The 22,793-nt window shown below is 43.9% G+C and overlaps 1 protein-coding gene across 1 annotated transcript in view; it reads right to left on the minus strand.

The window, feature by feature from the left end:
* Positions 1–22,793, minus strand: part of SLC15A5 (solute carrier family 15 member 5) — a 47,551-nt gene that overhangs the window by 19,152 nt on the left and 5,606 nt on the right. The window contains exons 4-7 of the mRNA XM_083402170.1: positions 12,309–12,478; positions 8,116–8,336; positions 6,784–6,970; positions 435–623 (exon numbers count right to left, since the gene is read on the minus strand). Of these exons, the coding sequence (XP_083258296.1) occupies positions 435–623; positions 6,784–6,970; positions 8,116–8,336; positions 12,309–12,478 (767 nt within the window). The remainder of the gene's footprint in view (positions 1–434; positions 624–6,783; positions 6,971–8,115; positions 8,337–12,308; positions 12,479–22,793) is intronic.

Consider the following 22,793-nt stretch of genomic DNA (forward strand, 5'->3'; position numbering starts at 1 on the left):
ACCCGGTTCACCAGATTACGAGTCCACCTCTCTTAACCACTACACCACACTGGCTCTCTACTACTACTCCAGGCAAGGACATCTTCTTGGCCGCTGAGCCCCATGGGGTGACATCTCTGAACTTGCTTTCCGCTCTAGCATGGGAGGTCCTGCCTTTCTCTAAATGGATGGAAAGTCCCACTGGGGGTAGTAAATGAAGGATTTTCTCATGACCGCAAAGAACACTTGTTCGGCGAGCGGCAACCACAAGAATGACAAATTAAACTCTTTCCATGCCAGTGATGAATGAGACTGCTCAGAGAGGCTGTGGAACAGCGCCAGGGGCGAAGACTGCGACGGAAGGTGCTTTGGCTGTCCCTGTTCAAACAGATGTCATCCTGTGCTGAAGCCAGTTGCTTTTTAGGCTAGGAAACGAAACAAAAGAGTCCCCTTACAGGTGGGAGTTGCCAGAGCTTCTGCCAAGCCGAGGAAGATGTATTGTGGGGCCAGATGGATGCACGGCATGGAGGAGACGAGGAGGACTTTGCCTGAAAGAGTCTGTTCCACCAAAGGGAAATGCTTCCTGTGTACCTCTAAAAACCCAGCAACCATCACAGAGAGGGTGGCAGATGCGTAACCTACAACTGGGTACAAAAAGGCACAAAGCAGGCACAGAATCATTTATAAAACCATACCTTGCTTTTGGAATTGCACCTGATATACTGGAAGACAATGAACACACTCCATTTTGTACTCTGATAAATATTAGAAACTCAGAACCGAATGTCTGCAATCCTAGATTTTCAGCCGGCAAAAGGAGGTCATTTCTCATCAAACAGGGCAACTCTAGTCACATGTCTACTTGCATGTAGGCCACCCATGCCTAGCAGGAGTGGGGCCTCACTTCTGGCTTTGTTCCCAAACATCACATCTCCACAGATAAACACCCTCTGACCTTCACCTGGCTACCTACCTACCTACCTACCCATGACTTTTTTTCCACCTAGAACTCACCGGAACTGAGTTCTGGCGCCACTTTGATGCATCACGGCACCTCTGTAGCATTGTGGAACGGTGGCACGGCACCTCCTCATATAGGGCTGCCTTTAGATGTCTTCTAAAGGTTGCATAGTTACATATTTCCTTGGCCCAGGGGGTCAATTCCATACCCTCCAACATTTCTCTGATGAAAATAGGGCCAATGTAAGGAAGAGTGGGACATTCTAGGCTCAAATCAGAAACCAGGACGGCTTCTGTAAATTTGGGGCTGTCCCTGGAAAATAGGGACACTTGGAGGGTCTGGAAGCTTAAGCTTCGTTAGTTTCATAGTAGCTCCACCCCCTAACCCTCCATGGGGCCTTTTGCCTGACTGGAAGGTAGAGACAGAGGTGTGTGCAAGTATGTGTACACACCTACTTGCCTATTGCAGACATCCATTGCCCCACCCACATTCTCCTCTGGCTCCACCCACCACAAGTATGGGGCTCCCCAATAAGGACTGTGGCCCATAAAGGGAAAAAGGTTCCTGCAGTAAGATAACCCAGATAGGGTGGTAGGACCAGATTCCTTCCATCTGAGCCATGACAACTTGACAGAGCATCACATCTTCTCTTGAAGGTCCACAACCTGCCCAGGATTCTTCCACTTACATACCAAAGAAAGCATTCCAGGGTTAGCTTCTTATGCCCATTAACTATAACCTCCCAGACATTCTTTTCTAAAAAGCTTTCGCAGTGCCACGCCAGATACCTTTTGAAATGTTTAACCTCTCAAACTTTTGCAGCATCATTAGACTTCAGAACTTCCAAGCTGCAACTTGGAGAACCACTATCATTGCTATCTGAACGTTCTTTCCTACGGTTCAGTGGAGAAACTGTTTTATTTCAAAATCCCAAGTAATTGCCACCTTCTGTTCCATGCGCTTCTACTTTGCGCAAAGCTTTACAACAAACTTAATGAGGCTAATTCGAGTCAGATTAATACTTCCTGTCTTTTGGCACTGGCTGCACCACATGCAATTGGGGTCCTCAATTAAATACTAGGAGAACAGGAAACATCAATTCCTAAGTGTGCACGTCTGTTTTAAACTGCGAGGCAGGATGGGAAGAGCAGCTCAGTTGTTAAATTCATGCAGAAATGAGGAAATTCGCATCTCTTCCCTATGTTCACTGAATCTTAACACTGAGGTCTGAAGGGGCCAAAAGGAATCCCTGTGTTGGAAACCTCAACGAGGGCTTAGGGCCCTCGTATCTACGGGACCATCTCTCCTGGTATGCCCTGCAGAGGACCTTAAGGTCCATGAATAACCATAGTTTAGAGGTTCTGGGCCCTAAGGAAGGCAGACTATCCTCCACCAGGGCCAGGGCCTTCTCAGTGATGGCTCCAACCTGGTGGAATGCTCTGTCCCATGAGACAGGATTTCAGGATTTAATCTCCTTCTGTCAGGCCTGTAAGACAAAGCTATTCTGCCTGGCCTTTAATTTGAATTCAGCCTGATCTTTTATTTCTCTTCTCTTCCCTCCCCCTCCCCTTTTATGAAGATCACCTGCTCTGAGACCCCACATCTAATACTCCCCTGGCCTCCTCACTGGCCCAAGCAGGACCAATTCAGCCAGCTAGCCCTGGGGATTATCTAATTGATTTTTGATTTTTATTGTTATTCATGTTTTTATACTGTATTTGATGCTGCTTTTATAATTAAGTGTTTCAATGTGTTTTAAATTTGTTGTTAGCCACCCTGAGCCTGGTTTTTGAACTGGGAAGAGCGGGGTATAAATAAAAATTTATTATTATTATTATTGAGATAGGTCAGACAATGCAAGGATGCAAGTTCATGGTCCAAACCAGTGCTTGGAAGGCTCATCTTATTTCATAGATATGGTTTTATTTCTTAAATTTCTGTCCCATGCTTCCTTCCAAAGGAGACCAGGGTGGCAAACACACAAATGATGAGGCATCTTAAAAACAGTTGCAGCACAGATGCAGACTGGTGAAGATCTCTACTTAAAAGCTTGTTGGAAGAGGAAGATCTTCACAGTAGGTGGTCGAAAAGTCAACAGAGATGGTGCCTATCTAATATTCAAGAGGAGAGAATTCCTACATTGTGCACAGTGGACTTTCCGGCATTGCAGGAGGGTCTCACCTGCAGAATGCAGTGATCAGCTGGGTATATAAGGAGTGAGATGATCTTTCAGGTATGCAGGCTCCAGGCTGTCTAGGGATTTATACACCAGAATCAGCACCTTGATTCTAGCCTAAGGGCTCATCTACACATAGAAAGCATGGGTCCTTGAGGTTTTCTGCTTGTTCAGTGCTTTCCAGGCATGGGTCCAAGCATCTTCCTGTTTGCCCTGCCACTTCCCTTACTCTTTACCGCTGGATCGGAGCAAATGTCAACCCATGGAAAAAAATGATTGATGTCCACTCATCAGAGTTGCTCAGAGTGGCTGGGCAACACAATCAAATGAGCAGGGTTGGATACAATTAATAAATTATTGCTGTTGTTATTGTTCCAAGTCAGCAGTAAAGAGCGGATTTTCCCTGGGAGAAAGCAGTGGGATGAGTAGAAGTGTGGACAATGTTTTCAGAAGTCGGAGTTAGATAAGTTCCTATTAAAATTCAAAGTGAATCTATCCCCAACTCTACCTGTAAGTCAGGTCAATGTTATCCTCAAATTGCAGACAGTGCTGGTGGAAGCTGAGACTGAGTCTTGGTCCCAAGGCCACCTTGTGATCATGCAGCAGGAGCAGGATTTGACCCTGGGACTTTGGGGCCTTTGCCACTACCCTATACTATGCATAGGTGTTTGATTGCATCTGTATTGGAGACATTTTCCCCACCTCTAGTTCACCACACCATTGCTTGGATTGAAGTTTGACGGATTATCGCTTTCCCCTCCATACTACTCCTTCATAACTCAACAGAATGGGATGAGGATTCTTTCGTGTAACAACCTTGGTCAACAGTGCAGTTGAAGACCAGGAAGCAGGCCACAAATAGAATCCTATTCTCACTCCCAAAACACACAGCTGCGCCTAAATATTCAGAAGGTTCCAAATTGGAGCAAATATATTCGGTGCTTTAGGCAAGGTCTAAATGTGAAAATTGCATGCAAAAGACTGTCATGCCCTTTGGAGTAGGATCATTCAGTGGATGACATGGTAGTGGTGGGAAGGCAGTACAAGCACATTATTTTGAGAACATCCCCCCCCCCAACATCCATAGTTTCCAATCCAAAAAATACATTTGCCGCCTGGTGGAGCAGCCGGCTGCGAGAAGAAGAGCTAAATGAATGGGTTGGTGAATCATCGAATTCATAGAATCACAAAGTCATCTAGTCCAACCCTCTGCAAAGCCACTTCTGACCTTGGGAGGAGGTGGTGTTGCGGGCTTCATGCCCCCAACACTCACGTGGAGGCTGGCTCCCAGCCCCGCATGAACAGGGGATCCTCTGCCGCATCATTTACCTGGCCAGCCAATAGGCTGGCTCAGGGGGTGTGGCTTGCCGCATTTAAGGCAAGCGCGACAGAGGAGTGTCCTCTTTGCTGCCAATCTTGGAGATCTCCTGGATCACCTGCCGTAGAATGCGTTGGGCAGAATTCCTGCTGGCAGTAAAAGCTAGAGCCCATTGGATGCTTTAGTTATCCAATTGGGAGAAAATGATTTGGCTTATAGGAAGGGCGTGGACATAATGTGGAACATTTACAATGATTTTGATGAATTGAGGATTTCTTTTCCTAAGCTGGTCATAATTTGGTCATCACTATTGGAAAGGCACATTTGGAGGGATTGCAGATGCCCTATTGCTATAAACAAATCCAGAAAGATTCTGGAACGCTCGGTGGCTCGTAGAGTGGCAGAGCTGGGGGGACGAGTCATTGACCATCCCAACATCCAATACAGCAAGGTGGCCCTCTACCGCGAGGATGGCGTACATCTTTCCAATGAGGGAAACTATGTTTGACTGGCTGACATATCTGCTGGGATTAGGGATTGGTTGCAGGTCTGAGGGTATTGGCGGCGAGCTTCGCTCGAGTGGCGGTTAGGCATTGGTAGGGGTATTGTTATGTAGATGAATGGGGGGGAGGAGCGCTATCACCTCCCCCGGATAATGAAGGGTAGTCCGGTAAAGGACTCCAGGGGGTGTGGCCACGTCCGAAACCTATGGAGGCCAGGTGACCCCTGCTGGTGTTAACCCTTCCCGGCCTTCAGGCTGACGGACTGAAGCCGGATAGTTGTTAGGACCAATGCCTAAGGCCAATACCACTCATCACCTGTTGGTTAATAAAGTTGTGGCCAATTTTAGCCCATTAACCTTAATTATGTTGTCTTGTGTCTTTATTTTTGCTGGGGGGAGGCGGGAACTCGCCACACAATGCAGGAATCGCAGCCAAAGAATCCCAGACAGATGGCGACCCAACCTCTGTTTACAAACCTTCCATGAAGGAGAGTCCACCATCTTCAAAGGGAGCCCATTTCACTATTGGGCAGCTCTTGTCAGAAATGATGGGGAGGTATGGAGTGGCAATCACATCCTCTCCCATTTCGTCTACACTACGCTTGAATGGCATTATTGACTGTTGCCCATTGGGACTGATAGGATGGAAGATAGAGTTGTCAACGTAGTCTATGAAGGTCTGACCTCTGGCGCCAATTCTGCTTCCCTGAAAGGTGTTAATAGATCCCTTTCCAGATGATGTTCCCCCCAGCCCCGTACTTCTTCATTCAGGGCAAGGTGGTGTTTAACGAAGCTGGTGGCAAAACACTGGGCTTAGATGCGGAAAACCCATACTTAGTTTTATTTATTTACAGTACTGATATTGGCGGCCCAGCAACAAAATTCTCCATGTAGCTCACAGAAAATGTCAGATCTCTGCTCAGCTGTGAGTTTGCTGGATGGCTTGGGTCAGACCTCACCTGGAGTACTGTGTCCAGTTCTGGGCACCACAGTTCAAGAAGGACACTGACAAACTGGAACGTGTCCAGAGGAGGGCAACCAAAATGGTCAAAGGCCTGGAAACGATGCCTTATGAGGATCGGCTAAGGGAGCTGGGCATGTTTAGCCTGGAGAAGAGGAGGTTAAGGGGTGATATGATAGCCATGTTCAAATATATAAAAGGATGTCACATAGAGGAGGGAGAAAGGTTGTTTTCTGCTGCTCCAGAGAAGTGGACACGGAGCAATGGATCCAAACTACAAGAAAGAAGATTCCACCTAAATATTAGGAAGAACTTCCTGACAGAAAGAGCTGTTCGACAGTGGAATTTGCTGCCAAGGAGTGTGGTGGAGTCTCCTTCTTTGGAGGTCTTTAAGCAGAGGCTTGACAACCATATGTCAGGAGTGCTCTGATGGTGTTTCCTGCTTGGCAGGGGGTTGGACTCGATGGCCCTTGTGGTCTCTTCCAACTCTTCTATGATTCTATGATTCTATCATTCTACCATTATCTCTCAGCCTAGCCTACCTTTCAAGGATTGTTGTGAAGGTACAAGGTGTTTAAGATCTCTTTGGGAGGAAAGGAAAACTGCAAAATGCAGTGAACAAAATAATTGTATTCCCAGCGTAAAAACACACATTGCTCAGGTACTGAAGATGTGCTTCATAATGAAGGCACCACCTTACAGATATACTGTCAAGGAAAGGTAAGAATCAATGAAGCCACGATCAATTATACCCAAGCGTTTTAGTTAACAGATCCTCCGCATCACCTCAAAACAATTCATTAAATTTACAAATACTGTTTGGCTGCCGAGAAACACAAAAACCAATAGCTCTTGCACATGAAAATTAGCGTATATTAGTACTCACCAATACAGACTGCAGAGAATCGTCCACTTGTTTCAGGACTAAAGAGACAAGTGTTGAGACACTCCAGCACAGGAACCAGAATTAAGAATGGCAGGATGCTTATCACATTCATGGCTGCTACTGGCAAGAGAAACCCATTCAGATTCAAATTTGAATTCATTGCCTGCAGATAATATCCTGACGGTATCTACGTCAAAAGGGGGAAAGACCATAACATTTGCTTGTAGGCATAATCGGCTTCTGTTTATAGGGGGAACAGTTCTCCCTGTTTTGTCCATGCCCATTTTAAAGGTGAATGCTTTATTCTAGGTCGATATAGGAGAAATGAGAAGGCTATGGTTGAAGCAGGCACAATTTATTTGCTTTTTTGTAAGGATTGCCAAAGCAAGGGGCTGTCTCCTCCTTCCACGAAAGTGAATTCTATAAATTCAGATTATGCATTGTGTGAAGAACATCCTATTCTCAGTTCTGAAGTCAATGCCAGGCTGCCTCAGCGTAGGACCCCAAATTCTACAATTAGGGATGGAGGAGCCTTTCTCTATCGCCAGCCATAATCCTACAAACCAAAAATCATCTCAGTATCTGCTTTTGTTTCTCTGTACTAAAAAGTTGCAAGCATTTTCGCCTTTTCTCACCAGGAAGATGCACCCCAACCTCTTGATTATTCCATTCCCTCTTTTTTCCTATAGCCATATTTCCCTGCAGGGGGCACTTAACAGTTCAGTTCCAAGATACTTCCATGTACTTCAGAATCTGCTGCTGCATAGTCCCAGCCGCATCGACAAAGAGCCTGCAAGGATAGTTCCTGGTAGAACCACAGCCATTGCCCGCTTTCAAAACTACAAGGCTGTGAGTGGTCACCTTTCAAATTTACGAGATCATGAGCGAAACAGTAGTTTTAGATTGAATCAGACACAGCGTTGAAGTATGACAGGATCTTGTGGTACAATGACCTATAGTGGCCGTTATGCCCTTCAACTGCCCTGGAAAAACAGAGAAATCTAGTTTTTCCCCATAAGAGCATAGCTGCCATTTGGGGTATCACAATACCATGTCATGATCTCACCCCAGAAAAAATGCTTTTTCCAGGCCACAATCCCATGTGGCACCTCAAAACACATGTTTTTGGGTGCCATGCCTGGGAAAAAAAGTTTTTCCGGGGTTGCAATCTCACGTGGGTCATGTGACTCACACAGAAGTGAGGCCCTGGAAGATGGCATTCCCATTTTTCGTTGTGGTGTGTTGGAGGGCATGCATTATATTATAAATCTGCCTGCTCTGGGATTGCAATTCAAAAAATGGATTTAGAGCTACAAGGAGTCACACCCTTACCTGTACAACACATATCCTATAGAGGATTTGGAAGGCAATGAAAGGGAAGAGACGGACAAGCAATTTTGTGCTTTCCACTTGAGTTTCACTGTACTGGCCGCCGTAGTTCTCCTTGGCATGGTCTAGCCAGTTTGTGACATCCCCACTGAAGTAGCGGCATTTTACACAGCATACTCTCAGTGCATTAGCAACGACGCCACAGACTGTCAACAGGCCATTACCTATGGAAAAGTGAGAGAAGCCAATGAACCACAACAGAGTCATTGAATCATCAAACTGTAGAGTTGGAAGCCCAACCCCCTGGGAAAATTATCACAACATTTTCTGAGATTGCAACTCTGGGAAGGAGCTGAGGTCTGCAGACAACACCAAGGACCCCTAACAAACCCTTGCAAAGAGCTGTACGAATAGTGGCGCTATGGTCTAAACCACTGAGTCTCTTGAGCTTGCCGATTGGCGGTTCGAATCTGTGTGATGGGTTGAGCTCCCATTGCTCTGCCCCAGCTTCTGCCAACCTAGCAGTTTGAAAACACACCAGTGCGAGTAGATAAATAGGTACCACTGTGGCGGGAAGGTAAATGGCGTTTCTGTGCGCTCTGGTTTCCGTCACAGTGTCCCATTGCACCAGAAGTGGTTTAGTCATGCTGGCCACACGACCCAAAAAGCTGCCTGTGGACAAACGCCAGCTCCCTTGGCCTGAAAGCAAGATGAGCACTGCAACCCCATAGTTGCCTTTGACTGAACTTAACCGTCCAGGGGTCCTTTACCTTTACAGCTCCATATATAAATTGGAGTTGGCTCTGGAGTAGCGAGTATATATGTGTAATACATACCTACCCAAATATACACACAGTTGTTGGACTTCGGTGGCTACATTACAGGATAAGATTAGAATGTTTTGCAAGAGATACTCCTCTCTTCTCGCTCTTTCTCCTGAAAAATCTTGGCTCCAGTATTCTATTCCTCTGACCTTGAACTAATCTATATTACTTAATTACGGTTCTTAAAAAGTCTACATGGCTCTCTAGATGATTCCCCTCCCCTTCTCCCAATCTTTGGTCAACTGCCAATTGTCAAAATTACAGCTAGGTGAAGAAATGCAAATGAAATCCCTGCTTGACATATGCATGGCCCACATTTGGAAAGGGAGAGAAAAGCTACCTTAAAATAAAATGCAATCATTTCTTTAAGGTCACCTATGGACTTGAATTATTGACTTGGGGGAAGAATTCCAGACGACTCATCTGATTGGAAGAAGCCAAAATAAGGTTATAAACTCAGCTATTAAGAAGAGGGGGGAAAGGAGCTAACTCAAGCTGCCTCCTAAAAGGGAAAGAGTGAAGCAGGAGAAGAATGCCAGCAACAAAAAAAGTACAAACCAAACTGCAGCAAAAACGAAGACTTGCGCAATTCTAGAGGACGTAGTGCTGAATGCAAACCTAGGAAACTTAAATCCCAGTGCCGCTACAACTCCGCAGGCTGATCTTAAACAACTCATTTTTAAAGATGAACTACACTATGACCATTTGGGTATTGAGGCCCCGTGACCACCCTGTTCCCTAAGGTGCAAATAACTAGACAACACACGGCATATTGGTTTGGGATCAAATAAGGCCACAACTTTATTGGCTACAGATGTGAGGTTTGGCCATAGGCATTGTGGTAAACAACTGCACATGTCATTCCCACCCATCCAATGGGAGTGTTTCTGAAGACAGCCATACTTGCCTATGAATGTTGCACCAAAATTTGTTCCCCTCTTTCATAATTTTTCCAATGCAATTTCTGTTCTCATAAGTTTATGAAGAATGGTTGAAATAAAATGTGCAAGGTTTATTTTAATTTTCATTTTTTTGGCACAGTGCTGTTTGTTTGCTACAATAAACCTCCAGTATCTCTTTCCTATATGCCCCATTCTGGTTGGAAGGAACACAGGCACCTTTGTTAGCAGCAGAATCGAAACTGCTCATTTCATCTGCTATATATAACAAAATACCAGATTGAAGGTAACCAAGGGGGTGGGAAGAAACGAGTGGTGTTTTCTCAAGAAAGTCTTGTCCTGTTCTTAGTGGCCAAGATATACTCTATTTGCTGTCTTGAAAAATTAACAGAAATTAACAAGATTTATTTTTAAGCAATTATGGGGAAGAACGCCAAGACATTAGCATATTTGCCGGCAGTCAAAACAACACAATACACAGACTTAAGGGCCTGTTCTGCCATAGAAGTTCTTACTGCCTTCTCTGTCATCCCAGAATGCAAACAGCAAAGGCAGCCAAAAGGTAAAGGCAGATATAATGATATTAAATGGATTGGAAGCAGGCTGGTAATAAACCCGGTCAGTCCAGCACCACTTCCACTTAAGGCAGGCCCTACAATGCGGCAGACAGAGGCTGCCTCAGGTGGCAGATGTTGAGGTGCGGGGAAGGGACAGAAATACCCCTACCCTACTGCCCAGAAGTACAGTGGAAGATACTCTCCTTTCACCAGTATCAGAGTAAGGTTCAACTACAATTCAACTTGGCTTCTGTACATGCCTTATGTAAGGGTGCCATCTTGTCCTTCGCCTCGGGCAGCAAAACGTCTTGAGCTAGCCCTGCTTCCACTGATGACACCACTAGAGTGGCTGGTTGGAATCCCAGCATGCATTGTCACACTTTGACTAGGTGGCCTGCGGCCCTACTTAGTCAATTGTCCATGTCCTCCCTCCATTGTTAGGTTTCTTTATCTTTGAACTGGACTTGGGCCAGACTGTGTTATGAAATTCTATTCAATATTGAGCCAGAGCAAAATTCCAATGCATAGTTAGCAGAGTAAAAACTTAAACACATTGCAAGATTCCCCAGAAATAGACCAGAGGCAGTTAATATTTCATCCAGCAGAGCTTTACTGCTACTGAAGGCAAATGAGCATAATGGTCACAAATCCAATACATTCAGGATTGGCACTGTCCATCAGAAATCCAGTTGCAGCAGACTTAACTTAAACTTACAATAACTTATAATATGTCTAAACATTAACACTAAGCATACTTTGTACAGAACACCACACCAGAAGGAAAAGAGATAGAAAGAGAAAGTGAAACAGAGGCTCCTTCTGGCCTTACTTTTATAGTCAGCAAGACCTTGACAGAAGAGATAAGTTTCAAGTTCAAGTTTTATTGCGGCAAAAGCCAGTAACACTAAACACCACAAAATCAGACAAGAAGAATTCAACAATGACATCAGAAAAGAGAGAGAGAAAAAAAAAGGATTACACAAGGGAACTTCGCATTGTGCCATTCAATAGAGGAGATTTACGCTTCCTGATTACTAAAGTGCAAAATTTGGCCACCTCATATGATATTAAGCATGAGGAATCTTCCAGAAGGTATTTTCGTAAAATTTCAGGGGAGGGTTCCAAATAATGTTCTAGGGGTGTGAATTTTGATAAAAGCGGTAAAATAAGTTGAACTCGTTCTTCACTATAAAATTTGCAAAATAGAAGGATGTGTGTGATAGATTCTACCTTATTAGACATACAAGGGCAGAGACGCGCATGCATTGGTACCTGCGTGAATTTGCCGTACAGCACTGCTGAGGGTATTGTCTCAAAGCGGGCTCTAGAAAAAGCCCATCTATAAGCTTTGTTAGTGATGTTAGTTAGGTAAGGAGCAGCTGCAAAATTAGGCCAAGTTTTTAAACATCTATACGTCTCCGGGAGTAGGGCGTCTACAGAAGAGATAACAGAACCAGTTTAAGCCAGCTGTACTCAGCTTCTCTGAAGGAATAACCCAAACATCATGAACCTTCTGCTTGTTTCTTTCACACAGAGAAGCTTCCAGAACCCTCTTGAATTAATTAGAACAGGAAAGATCTCTACACATCAGATCAATATTTTCAGCACCCAGTAAATGTAAACTGACAGACTGCCCTTCAAACTCTGGACTGTAATGTAGATACATGACCATCTTAAGCTAATGGCAATACTCAGGGCCTCCAGGATTTTCCCAGGTGGCCTTGATATGCCAGACTGCAATATGTACCCCGGCAATAATATTTCACACTGGAATATATGCTTTCGGACCCCCCCCCGAGTACAAATTAAATAGATTTAAACCTGCAATTTTTAGAACTTCAAAGATTTTCTTTCTCTCCCGCGCCCCAAATTTAACCACCACCACCAAGGATTCTTCACGTAATTTACTGGGTTACCTTTTGGGGGCTGGTAAATCATTTCACTGCGTGCCATATGGATGGTGATCAGCGCCATCAGGACAGACACAAAGGGGATAAGAAAGCCAAGGTTTTTGGCCACCGACTGCTGGATGTATGAAATGATGACCAAGACAATGGCAGAACTTAAATTTTCCAGCCAATAAAACCTACAGGAGAAAGGAAAAGCAATGTCCACAAGAGTCATTTTTGGAGAGATGGGAAGAAGAACCATTATTCATTAGAAGATATCAGTTTGTTTTAAAATTACATTCTTTCTGGACTATAGTTTTGGGGGGAAACAGGTCCATTGTTGGTAATGTCCTGTGCCTTCTTTTCCAAATTTAAGGCAACAACTCCCAAGCTACACCAAAATACTCCCGTTAATCAACAAAGACCATCCTAGAAGCTCAGATGGAATTTTGTTATTTCAAGATCTTATGAGTGTACTCCATTTTTGCATGGGCATTAAGAAGTGCCTCTGTGTTCCCTTCCCTGGTTGGCTGTTTTCATATATCCTCTCTGTTTATAACCAGGAAACTGAATGGTTTGGCCAAAGAGTCACAGAAGTGTTGAAGAAAATAATTCCAAGTGCATTGAAGTCAAATATTTATTGGCATCACCAAATCACACAATAACCCCCCCCCAACTAATAGCACAATCTATTGCAGCTTCTAATCCACTGTCGCATCCGATTTATTTTACAGTAATGACATGATAACACTAACTGCAACACCCGCTACCTATAAGACGATCCTACTAATTTAGAATTCATCTCAACACTTTAAAAACAGAGCCAACCATCCCCTACTTTCTGACATTCTTCATCCGGCTTCATTGTTCGAAATCACACAGGCGATATGGGATGCATATGCAATGAAAAAGGGAGAACCTACCAAACAAATATATTTTTCAATATTTACAGATAGATAGATGATAGATAGATAGATTGATTGATTTCTATGTATCTCATGAATCTCTCAACAGAAACTCCTACAATTTGTGGAGGTTGTTTTCCCATCCAAACAGTCAGACACCCAACCACCAGAGTTTGCTATTAGAGGGAAAATATGCTGATCTGCTGCTGCAATGTTTAGTCAATCAACCAGTTAAAAAGGTGCCCCAGTTTAAAACATCAGGCACTGGTGCTTTTTTAAATAAGTGTTTAAATACAAGAATTGCAAGTGACAATTGCCATCTGAAGAAGAGGCATCCCCTTTCCCCCACATAGAAGAGAATGCCTCTTAACATCTCTGACACAGACGTCAAGTTACAAAGAAAGTAATCTTCCCTTCCTCCAGAACAATCTTTTTGTTCCTATGGAAGTTCATGTTGCTTTCGTCCAATAATCAGTCAATTAAAATTCATACAATTAATCAACTAAGATTTCTTTAATCATACTGACAGCCATAATTCTGAAGCTCCCCCCCCCCACTCAGTAATTTGAGATCAAGAGTTATTTAAGGACTCCAAAGGTCAGGGCAGAACCTTTACAAGTCGGAAGCCCAGAGAGACCATAAGAATCCCCAGGTTGGCTTTAACTTTGAGCAAAATCATCTTTCATCTTGTTAGAGCAAAGAATGACAGCGGATGAGTCAGAGCAGAGCAGAACATCCGCACAGAGAGCCTGGCGGAATACAGACAGCAGGCAGCCAAAGGGGGAGAAAACAATGACAGACCCAATTTGAGTAAATTTAACACTACCAAGAACCCTTTGGCGGCTGTCAGGGTGGTATCAAAATGTCGGGAGCACCAGGAAATGGAGTTTCCCCAAGGTCACCATCGAAAGCTCTGAAAATGTCAACGCTGTTTATTTACTTAGGACCATTTCGGCTCCCATTAAACACACGTATGCAGAGGCACACATTTGTATCAGCCATGTGAGCTTATCTCGCTTGGCTTGAAGATGGCTCAAGTTTGCCACAAGGAACAAGGATGAGTAACAGTTCTGACTTCACTCAGAGAAATGAAGAGAATCTTGCATACTCAGTTTAGAGCCATTGTGGTGCCGCGGTGAGAGCATTGGACTAGGATGTGGCGGGGGGTCGGGTTCAAATCCCCACTTGGCTGTGAAGCGCACTGGGTGGCCTTGGGCCAGTTACACGCTCTCAGCCTAATCTACCTCACAGGGTTGTTGTGAGGGTTAAAGGAGATGGGTGGGAGTCATACATGGCACTTTGAGACCCTTGGAGAAAAAGGAGGGGATATAAACCCAATAAATAAATCCATTGTCATCAGGGGGGTAATTTAAGATAAGACCATGGCCACTGGTCCCATCACATCCTGGCAAATAGAAGGGAAAGAAATGGAGGCAGTGAGAGATTTTACTTTCTTGGGCTCCATGATCACTGCAGATGGTGACAGCAGTCATGAAATTAAAAGACGCCTGCTTCTTGAGAGAAAAGCAAAGACAAGCCTAGACAGCATCTTAAAAAGCAGAGACATCACCTTGCCGACAAAGGTCCGTATAGTTAAAGCTATGGCTTTCCCAGTAGTGATGTATGGAAGTGAGAGCTGGACCATAAAGAAGGCTGATCGCCGAAGAATTGATGCTTTTGAATTATGGTGCTGGAGGAGACTCCTGAGAGTCCCATGGACTGCAAGAAGATCAAACCTCTCCATTCTGAAGGAAATCAGCCCTGAGTGCTCACTGGAAGGACAGATCCTGGAACTGAGGCTCTAATACTTTGGCCACCTCATGAGAAGAGAAGACTCCCTGGAAAAGACTCTGATGTTGGGAAAGATGGAGGGCACAAGGAGAAGGGGATGACAGAGGATAAGATGGTTGGGCAGTGTTCTCGAAGCTACCAGCATAAGTTTGACCAAACTGCGGGAGGCAGTGGAAGACAGGAGTGCCTGGTGTGCTCTGGTCCATGGGGTCATGAAGAGTCGGACACGACTAAACGACTAAACAACAACAACAAGAAGACATTACACCTACCCGCACATAATGTCAAAAAAGAGGCACCCTCTTTTCTGCACATCTTCCCCTCTCCACAAATGTGAAATAATAGAAGGCATGTTCTGATCATGCCTCCCACTAGCCTGGATGTGGGTGGGTGGTAGTCAACTGCAATTTATGCAGAATAGACCGACTGAAATTAATGAACACGAGTCAGGGTGCGTCCCCCCTCAGAGTGCAGCGAAGTTGTTTTTCTGGTGCATTTCACAGCTCTTCCCACACCTAGCTATTCACACCAGCCTGGCTTCATTTGTTTCTGTGGTGTGGGGGCACACCACACCTTGACTAGAGATGAACTAGGAATGGCTTACAGACTCCAACTGTCAGGAAACTGGTTTGAGGACAACAGTATTCTGCAACAAAGCGCAGGATACATATGCATTTTGGAAACATGGTGAGTACACAGTAGACAGAGGTGTGAACACAGTCTAAGTCATGGTCATTCTCTGAGGAAAAAATGTAGTTTAACATCACCCTGCAAGTGTAGAAACCTGTTAGTTTTGATTGGATGAAATGTAACCAACTGTGCAAAAACTGAGTCACATCCCTGTCCACTCTTGGCTCTGGCCCTCTCCATCACTGGAACATGGCCCCCATAAAGTTCTCTATGAGGAAATGTGGCCCTTGAGATGAAAAATCTCTTCACACACACCCAGTTCAAAGCAAACTATGCTGGTGGCCATCACCAGAACTTGGGTCAATGAATTACATACGTTAAAATTATGGAAAAATGGAAAACCTTACGGGACTTGCGACTCTCGTTGTGGTATAAAATATATGGAGTTCAGCGCTAGCTGAAAAAGCAACTCATAAATTACATGGTTGCCGTAGGCTTGGAGGATCCTGAAAAATTCCATGCTGTTTGGTGAGATTTTATCATAGATGCAACCAATACATAGGATTCCCTCTCTGCTACACAACGTGAAATTTGGTTTTCCTAATGGTCTAAATTACTTTAGTTACCTGATTCAAATCTCTTCCATTTGCATTTGTACTTCTATGCTTCAATGAAAAAACCAAAGCTGATGGGCATGACTAACTTCAGTAATTCCAAGGGGCCTACTCTAAGTAGGACTTACTTGAATGCCACCCTATGGGTGAGATTGACCCAACCGGTTCTATCAGCAGAAGCCCTGCAAGAGGGCGCTCCTCCCGCTCCTTCACTCATGTGCCTACTGCACCCCCAAAAATTGGGTAAAGGGGTCAGGGGAATCCCCAGGACAGCATGCAGAGGGAGCAAAGGGGGGAATTGTTCTGTCTAGAATGATTGCACAGAAATAATGACTGGAACAGAAAGAATGAATTCCACCCTATATCAATATCAATACCCCATGTAACAGGTGAGAGAAGGCAGCATTGGGCAGAGGGCTATTGCCTTCAATAACAATAACAGCCCTGTGTTTTTCAGAATACAGTGGTACCTCAGGTTACAGATGCTTCAGGTTACAGACTTCGCTAACCCAGAAATAGTACCTTGGGTTAAAAACTTTGCTTCAGGATGAGAACAGAGATCGTGCGGTGGCAGCGGGAGGCCCCATTAGCTAAAGTGGTACCTCAGGTTAAGAACAGTTTCAGGTTAAGAACAGACCTCCAGAACGAATTAAGTGCTTAACCTGAGGTACCATTGTATCTATTTTCACATTTACTGTTTTGTTTTTTAAATACTCTCTATTAATTTCCCCCATAGTTTAGAAAACAATAAAACATAATTGGGTGAATCACATTTTGATGGAAAGTAAATATAAATAATATAGATAACTAATGTATCATAGTTCACACAAGGAGTACAAACATAGGACACGAGCTAAAAAGAAGGGAAAACGGGGAGGCATTAAAAATAATAATAACTCTTGAAAAATCATACCATTTTCACGCATTCCATATATCTGCTGAGACTGGTGTCAAGGAGTGTGGCAGCCGCGTAGTTTCTTACTACTGAACAGGGCGAAGAACAAGGAGTACTGTATTGGACCAATTACTTATAATGCTGCTTAGTTCTTTCATTGCGTCTTTTAATATTGCTAGCCTGAGAGCAGAGACTGACTTGTTTTTATTGGCCATTCAAAAGCCAGACCAGGAGACTTCTCAGTTGAAGGGTGGGTTAGAAACTTTTTCAACAATATATAAGTATGGCATTGCTAAGCAAGCCTTCCAACAGCTAAAAATTAACCTGAAGGCAATGATATAGGATTCAAAGCCCAAGGTTTGCTCAGAGTGGTTGGAATCCTTGATGCAGCAACAATGACTCAACTCTTTTTTTAAAAGGGGGGTGGGAAACACAGCCAGAAGCATGCTTTCCTTTTCAGAGAGGGAGAAGGGAGAAACTCCCCCTTTAAGATGATGCTTAGCACCTTCAGTTTCCATAAGCATTAATTTAGCAATGTGCTTGCCAATTCAAAAGATTGATTTTTTTTTATTTTACTATTACAGTTTTCGCTTTTCAGCCAAACTGAGGTGTGTCATTTGAGACAGCCATTACACATGCTCAGACAACGACAACTTCATGAACAGGTGTTTGAAGGAGGTTGCAGGTGCGGGGAAACCAAAAAGGTAATGCACATCAGGTGAAGACATCCCTGGCTCCACTCAGCAAATGCAATGTGAAAGGTGGCAGACAAATACAATCTCACTGCGTTTTAAGCTTCTAAAGTGCACATAGCCTATGGGTGCATTCCGACGTGGAGAATATTGCATAGTTTTTTCCTGATTATACAGTGGTACCTCAGGTTACATACGCTTCAGGTTACATACGCTTCATGTTACAGACTACACTAACCCAGAAATATTACCTCGGGTTAAGAACTTTGCTTCAGGATGAGAACAGAAATCGTGCTCTGGCGGTGCGGCGGCAGTGGGAGGCCCCATTAGCTAAAGTGGTGCCTCAGGTAAAGAACAGTTTCAGGTTAAGAATGGACCTCCAGAACGAATTAAGTTCTTAACCCAAGGTACCACTGTAAGGCTAGTGCTTCTGTCCTGTTTTCTAACGTTGCTTTCACATTGCAGCACATTTTGTGATATGGAACTGTGGGTTTTTGACTGACATACAGGCAATGACCAATTGACATGCGCCCAATTGACGCATGACCGGTCACCTGTGCATCACACCGAAGCCAGAAGTGACTTTAAAAATGGCAAAAACAGCCCCAAAAGAGTCCAGAAAGGGCAAAAAAGCATGAAAACAGCACCTAGTAATTGCATGAGCCTTTGCAAGTGCAATCTCAGACCATTGAGGCCTGTGGAGAGTTGGAGTTTGAGCAAGGAGATTTGGAGGGAGCGATTATGATGGAGTTTGGTGTTTGGGAAGTGCTGCTGGTTTTTAAAAGGGGTTTCCAAGGTTTTCAGAGGTTTAGAGTGTTTCAGGCTTTTCCAATGGTGTTTCAAATATAGTGGTACCTCGGGTAAAGTACTTAATTCGTTCCGGAGGTCTGTTCTTAACGTGAAGCACCACTTTAGCTAATGGGTGCGATTTCTGTTCTAATCCTGAGGTAAAGTTCTTAACCCGAGGTACTATTTCTGGGTTAGCGGAGTCTGTAACCTGAAGCGTCTGTAACCTGAAGCGTATGTAACCTGAGGTACCACTGTATATGAAATTTCACATAAACGCACGGTGCCTCGGAACGTAACCCCTGTGTAAATGGGGAGTTTCCTATACCAGCATGTTGTGCTCCATTTCAATCGCATCAGTGGGCACGGTGTGGCACAACAGCAAATATCATTGGATAATGCCACTACTACCCCATGAAAACAGAAGGAAAGAACTGCATGCCAATCTACCACCCGAAATTTCACCACTTTACCCCTGCAGTTTTCTGGGTTAAGAGAGCAGCCAATGGATTTTTCTGGAATCAGGTAACACAGAAATGAGCTCTAAACGCGCATTTACACCCCCATAGTTTTCTGAAAGTGGCTTTTGGCTCAAACACAATGCAGAAATTAACAGTTAGAGAGGCGTTGGGAAAATGGAACAAACTGCAGTGCGGATGCAGCCTATGTCTGGGCTGCAGGCCTGCTCGTGAGGGGACCAGCCAATACTTCATCGCCTCCTTTCTCCTTGACTTGGTGATCGTAAAGGCAGACAACACTCTGGATGCAGAATTGATGGTCAACGTAAAGGCCTGCATTGCTAGTGAATTATCTTCTCAAAGCATATAGCTAAATTAGACACATCCTTATGACCGGCTATCAAGTAAAAAGAAGGCCTGAGCTATAATTACGTGCACTTACAATGAAGAGGCCAAAGACTAAACTTCATTATGCTAGATTTAAGATCGGAGCCATGTGTCCTTTCTTCAAACCACACAGTGCCGGAGAAATTAGCTTTTTATTACCTGCCTTCCTTTGCCCTGCAAAAGCCCCAAGCGCCGCCCCACTCGGTTTACCCCAAGGGTACATTTTATATGCATTAATCTTTCCCTTTGTAATCAACACCAGAAAGTGTCACTTTGATTAAACAAAAAAGAAAAAAGGAGAGAGAAAAAGGCTCCTCTGAATTACTAGGACTGCAGTACAATAAATTCTCTTGAGCTATCGCTCAGATTGGTCTTCAGACTTAATTCTCCAGAGTCTTATTTAATCAAAATGATGTTGCTAATTAAGGATTAAAACCTGGAATTTTATTTATTTATTTCAAAAGGGAAGATTTTTTTTTTTTTGCTTCCTTATTCTCTCCTTCGGGTAGGTCAAGGAGAAGGAATTTGCTCAGAGGAACCAAACCATCTTGCTACCTTCTGCAAAGCTGCAATATTTAAGAATGTTTGGATTTAATCCAATGACGGAGATATACATATAATTGGGGAGGAGGGGGTGTTTATAGAAGCACTGAAAATATACTTAGAAAACTGTCCGACAATGGAAGAAAGCCAATATATTGCTACTGATAATTTAATTATCAATATTAAAAAGTTCAGTGGTATTAGTGAATAGAGATAAGCAATTTTCATTACCCTATAGATATCAATTGACTTGCCAATGCCAGGACACTTGTGTGGCCAACAACTGTTTTGAGAATGGCCATAGTTCAATCATGCAATTGTCACTATATGTACTTTTCTGAATTTTATTTCGTTCTGACTCCACTGCTTACAGTTCCTTCCTCCCAGCCGTGTGCGTATGTGTTGATGAACTCAGCTGTGAAACTGCTGTGAAACTTATGTCAGGATAAATTTGTTACAAGAAAACAGAAGAGGGGGTCCCCAAATGAAAATAACAGAAAGCCCAAGTCTCGGGGACCCAGTTACAAAAATAATATGCTTTGTAATTGGGTTCCTTTGACTTGGTCTCTTTGTTATAATAAATTTGCGAGCCTTCGTGGTGCCACAAGGCTCTCTGCTGTTGTTTTTAAAAAATGGTATGCAGACGGTAACGCCTTTGGGAAAGTATTTTAATCAGAGGTAACTAAAATGTATGTGTTTCATATCAATGCAGATGAGAGCCATGCAGAGAAATAGGCATTTATTATGACCTCTGCAGGAAATCTATATGGAGCTATTCAAAGTTTGTAAGTCATTGCGGCTAGGCTCCCTGTACTATTTATTAACCCAGAAAGAGGTTGGCTGGTGTTCGACAATGCGATCATTCATATCTATGAAATTATTTCTTACATTTATGTCCCAGCTTTTCTCTAAGGAGCTGAAGATGATGTATGTGGTTTTCCAACTCCCATCTCACTTTACCCTCACAACAGCCCTGTGAGGTAGGTTAGACGGGAAGATATGACTGAGCTTAATGGCTGAGAGGAAGATTTGAAACTACTCTTAGTCCAGCTCTTAGTAAAAAGAAAGGTGAAGGTAAAGGACCCCCAGACGGTTAAGTCCAGTCAAAGGCGACTATGGGGTTGCGGCACCCATCTCGCTTTAAGGCTGAAAGAGCCGGCGTTTGTCCACAGACACCTTTCTGGGTCATGTGGCCAGCATGATTAAACTGCTACTGGTGCAACGGGACACCGTGATGGAAACCAGAGCACACGGAAACACTGTTTACCTTCCTGCCGCAGTGGTAACTATCTATCTACTTGCACTGGTGTGCTTTCAAACTGCTAGGTTGGCAGGAGCTGGGACACAGCAACAGGAGCTCACCCCGTTGCCGGGATTCAAACTGCCGACCTTCTGATTGGCAAGCCCAAGAGGCTCAGTGGTTTAGACCACAGTGCCACCCGCATCCCTATCCTTGCTTAACACAACAATGGTAGCCATGCCTCATGCACGCCTTCCCAGAGCTGCACCAGAACAAAGGTGGTTCTTCCTTCCCTTGGGGAAGGTCTATAGCTCAGTGGAAGAGCATCCGCCTTGCAAGCAGAAGGTCCCAATTTCAATCCCTGGCATCTCCAGGTAGGGTTAGGAGACCACAGCGCCACCCCTGTCCTCACTCTAACCACTTACAACCATGTCAACTCTTCCACAACTTTCTATGCCAACGCATCTCTGTTATGATACCTTTTCAGTAACATCTGCTTGTTTAAATGATAATTAATTTGGCTTGCAAGAACTGTGGAAATATTAGCTGTTATGTTGCCATGTTCTCTGATGTTGCACTGGTAGAAGGCTGCTCTGAGAAAGTAGAGCGAGTTGCTGGTGGGGAAACTGTCCTCAATAAACACACGAGATGTAACTGGCTGTGTTCTTAGATAAATAAGGTATGCTATTCATTGTATCAAATTGTAAATTTCAACAGAAGTAACTCATAAAGTTCAACAAACGAACAAAGCAGAAGACCCAGTGGATCAGATCATTCTTTAGTCAATTCATGCATAAGGTCCATCCATGTAATGGTGTCTATTTCACCTGTCTGTTCATGAAGTCCAAACAATTCACATGACAGGCTGTTACATTTCCAGAAAATCCTTTCACAGAGTCTAGACAAGGATTTTCGGAATATTGGCCTTGTTTCACCATCCTGGGCTTCTTCAGTAGTTAAAGCACATATGTGATATTACAAGACAGTGGATCTTATAGCATAGTAGTAGCTGTGGTAACTGCTTTACATGACCACAGGTTTGTTTGTTGTTGTTTTGTGGGGAAACTGTGGCATTTCAAGACGAGACCTAGGAGAAGCTAGTAAGCCACTACGTATTCCCTGGATTTTCCAGAATGTTTGCTGAAGTGAATATACAGTAGTACCTCGGTTTAAGAACAGTCCTGTTTAAGAACAATTTGGTTTACAAACTCCGGAAAAGCAGAAATAGTGTCCTAGTTTGAGAACTTTACCTCAGTCTAAAAACAGAATCTGAATGGTGTAAGCGCACCAGCAGCAGGAGGCCTCATTAGGGAAAGCGCACCTCAGTTTAAGAACAGTTTCGGTTTAAGAACGGACCTCCGGGATGGATTAAGTTCGTAAACCAAGGTACCACTGTACTAGGAATGCAAGAATGCACCTGTTGCATGCTGGGTACTCAGTGGAGCCAATAAGGCCATGTGCCTTTGGGAACTTACAAGAGGGATATGAAAAGGATGGTCACCCCCAGTCATTTGCCATTAGCATCTGGCAACTGAGAAGTATGGACCCTCTGAGCAGGGATGTTGCATTTA

This window comes from Podarcis tiliguerta, assembly GCF_965153285.1.
Source record: "Podarcis tiliguerta genome assembly, chromosome: 10".
Taxonomy (NCBI): domain Eukaryota; kingdom Metazoa; phylum Chordata; class Lepidosauria; order Squamata; family Lacertidae; genus Podarcis; species Podarcis tiliguerta.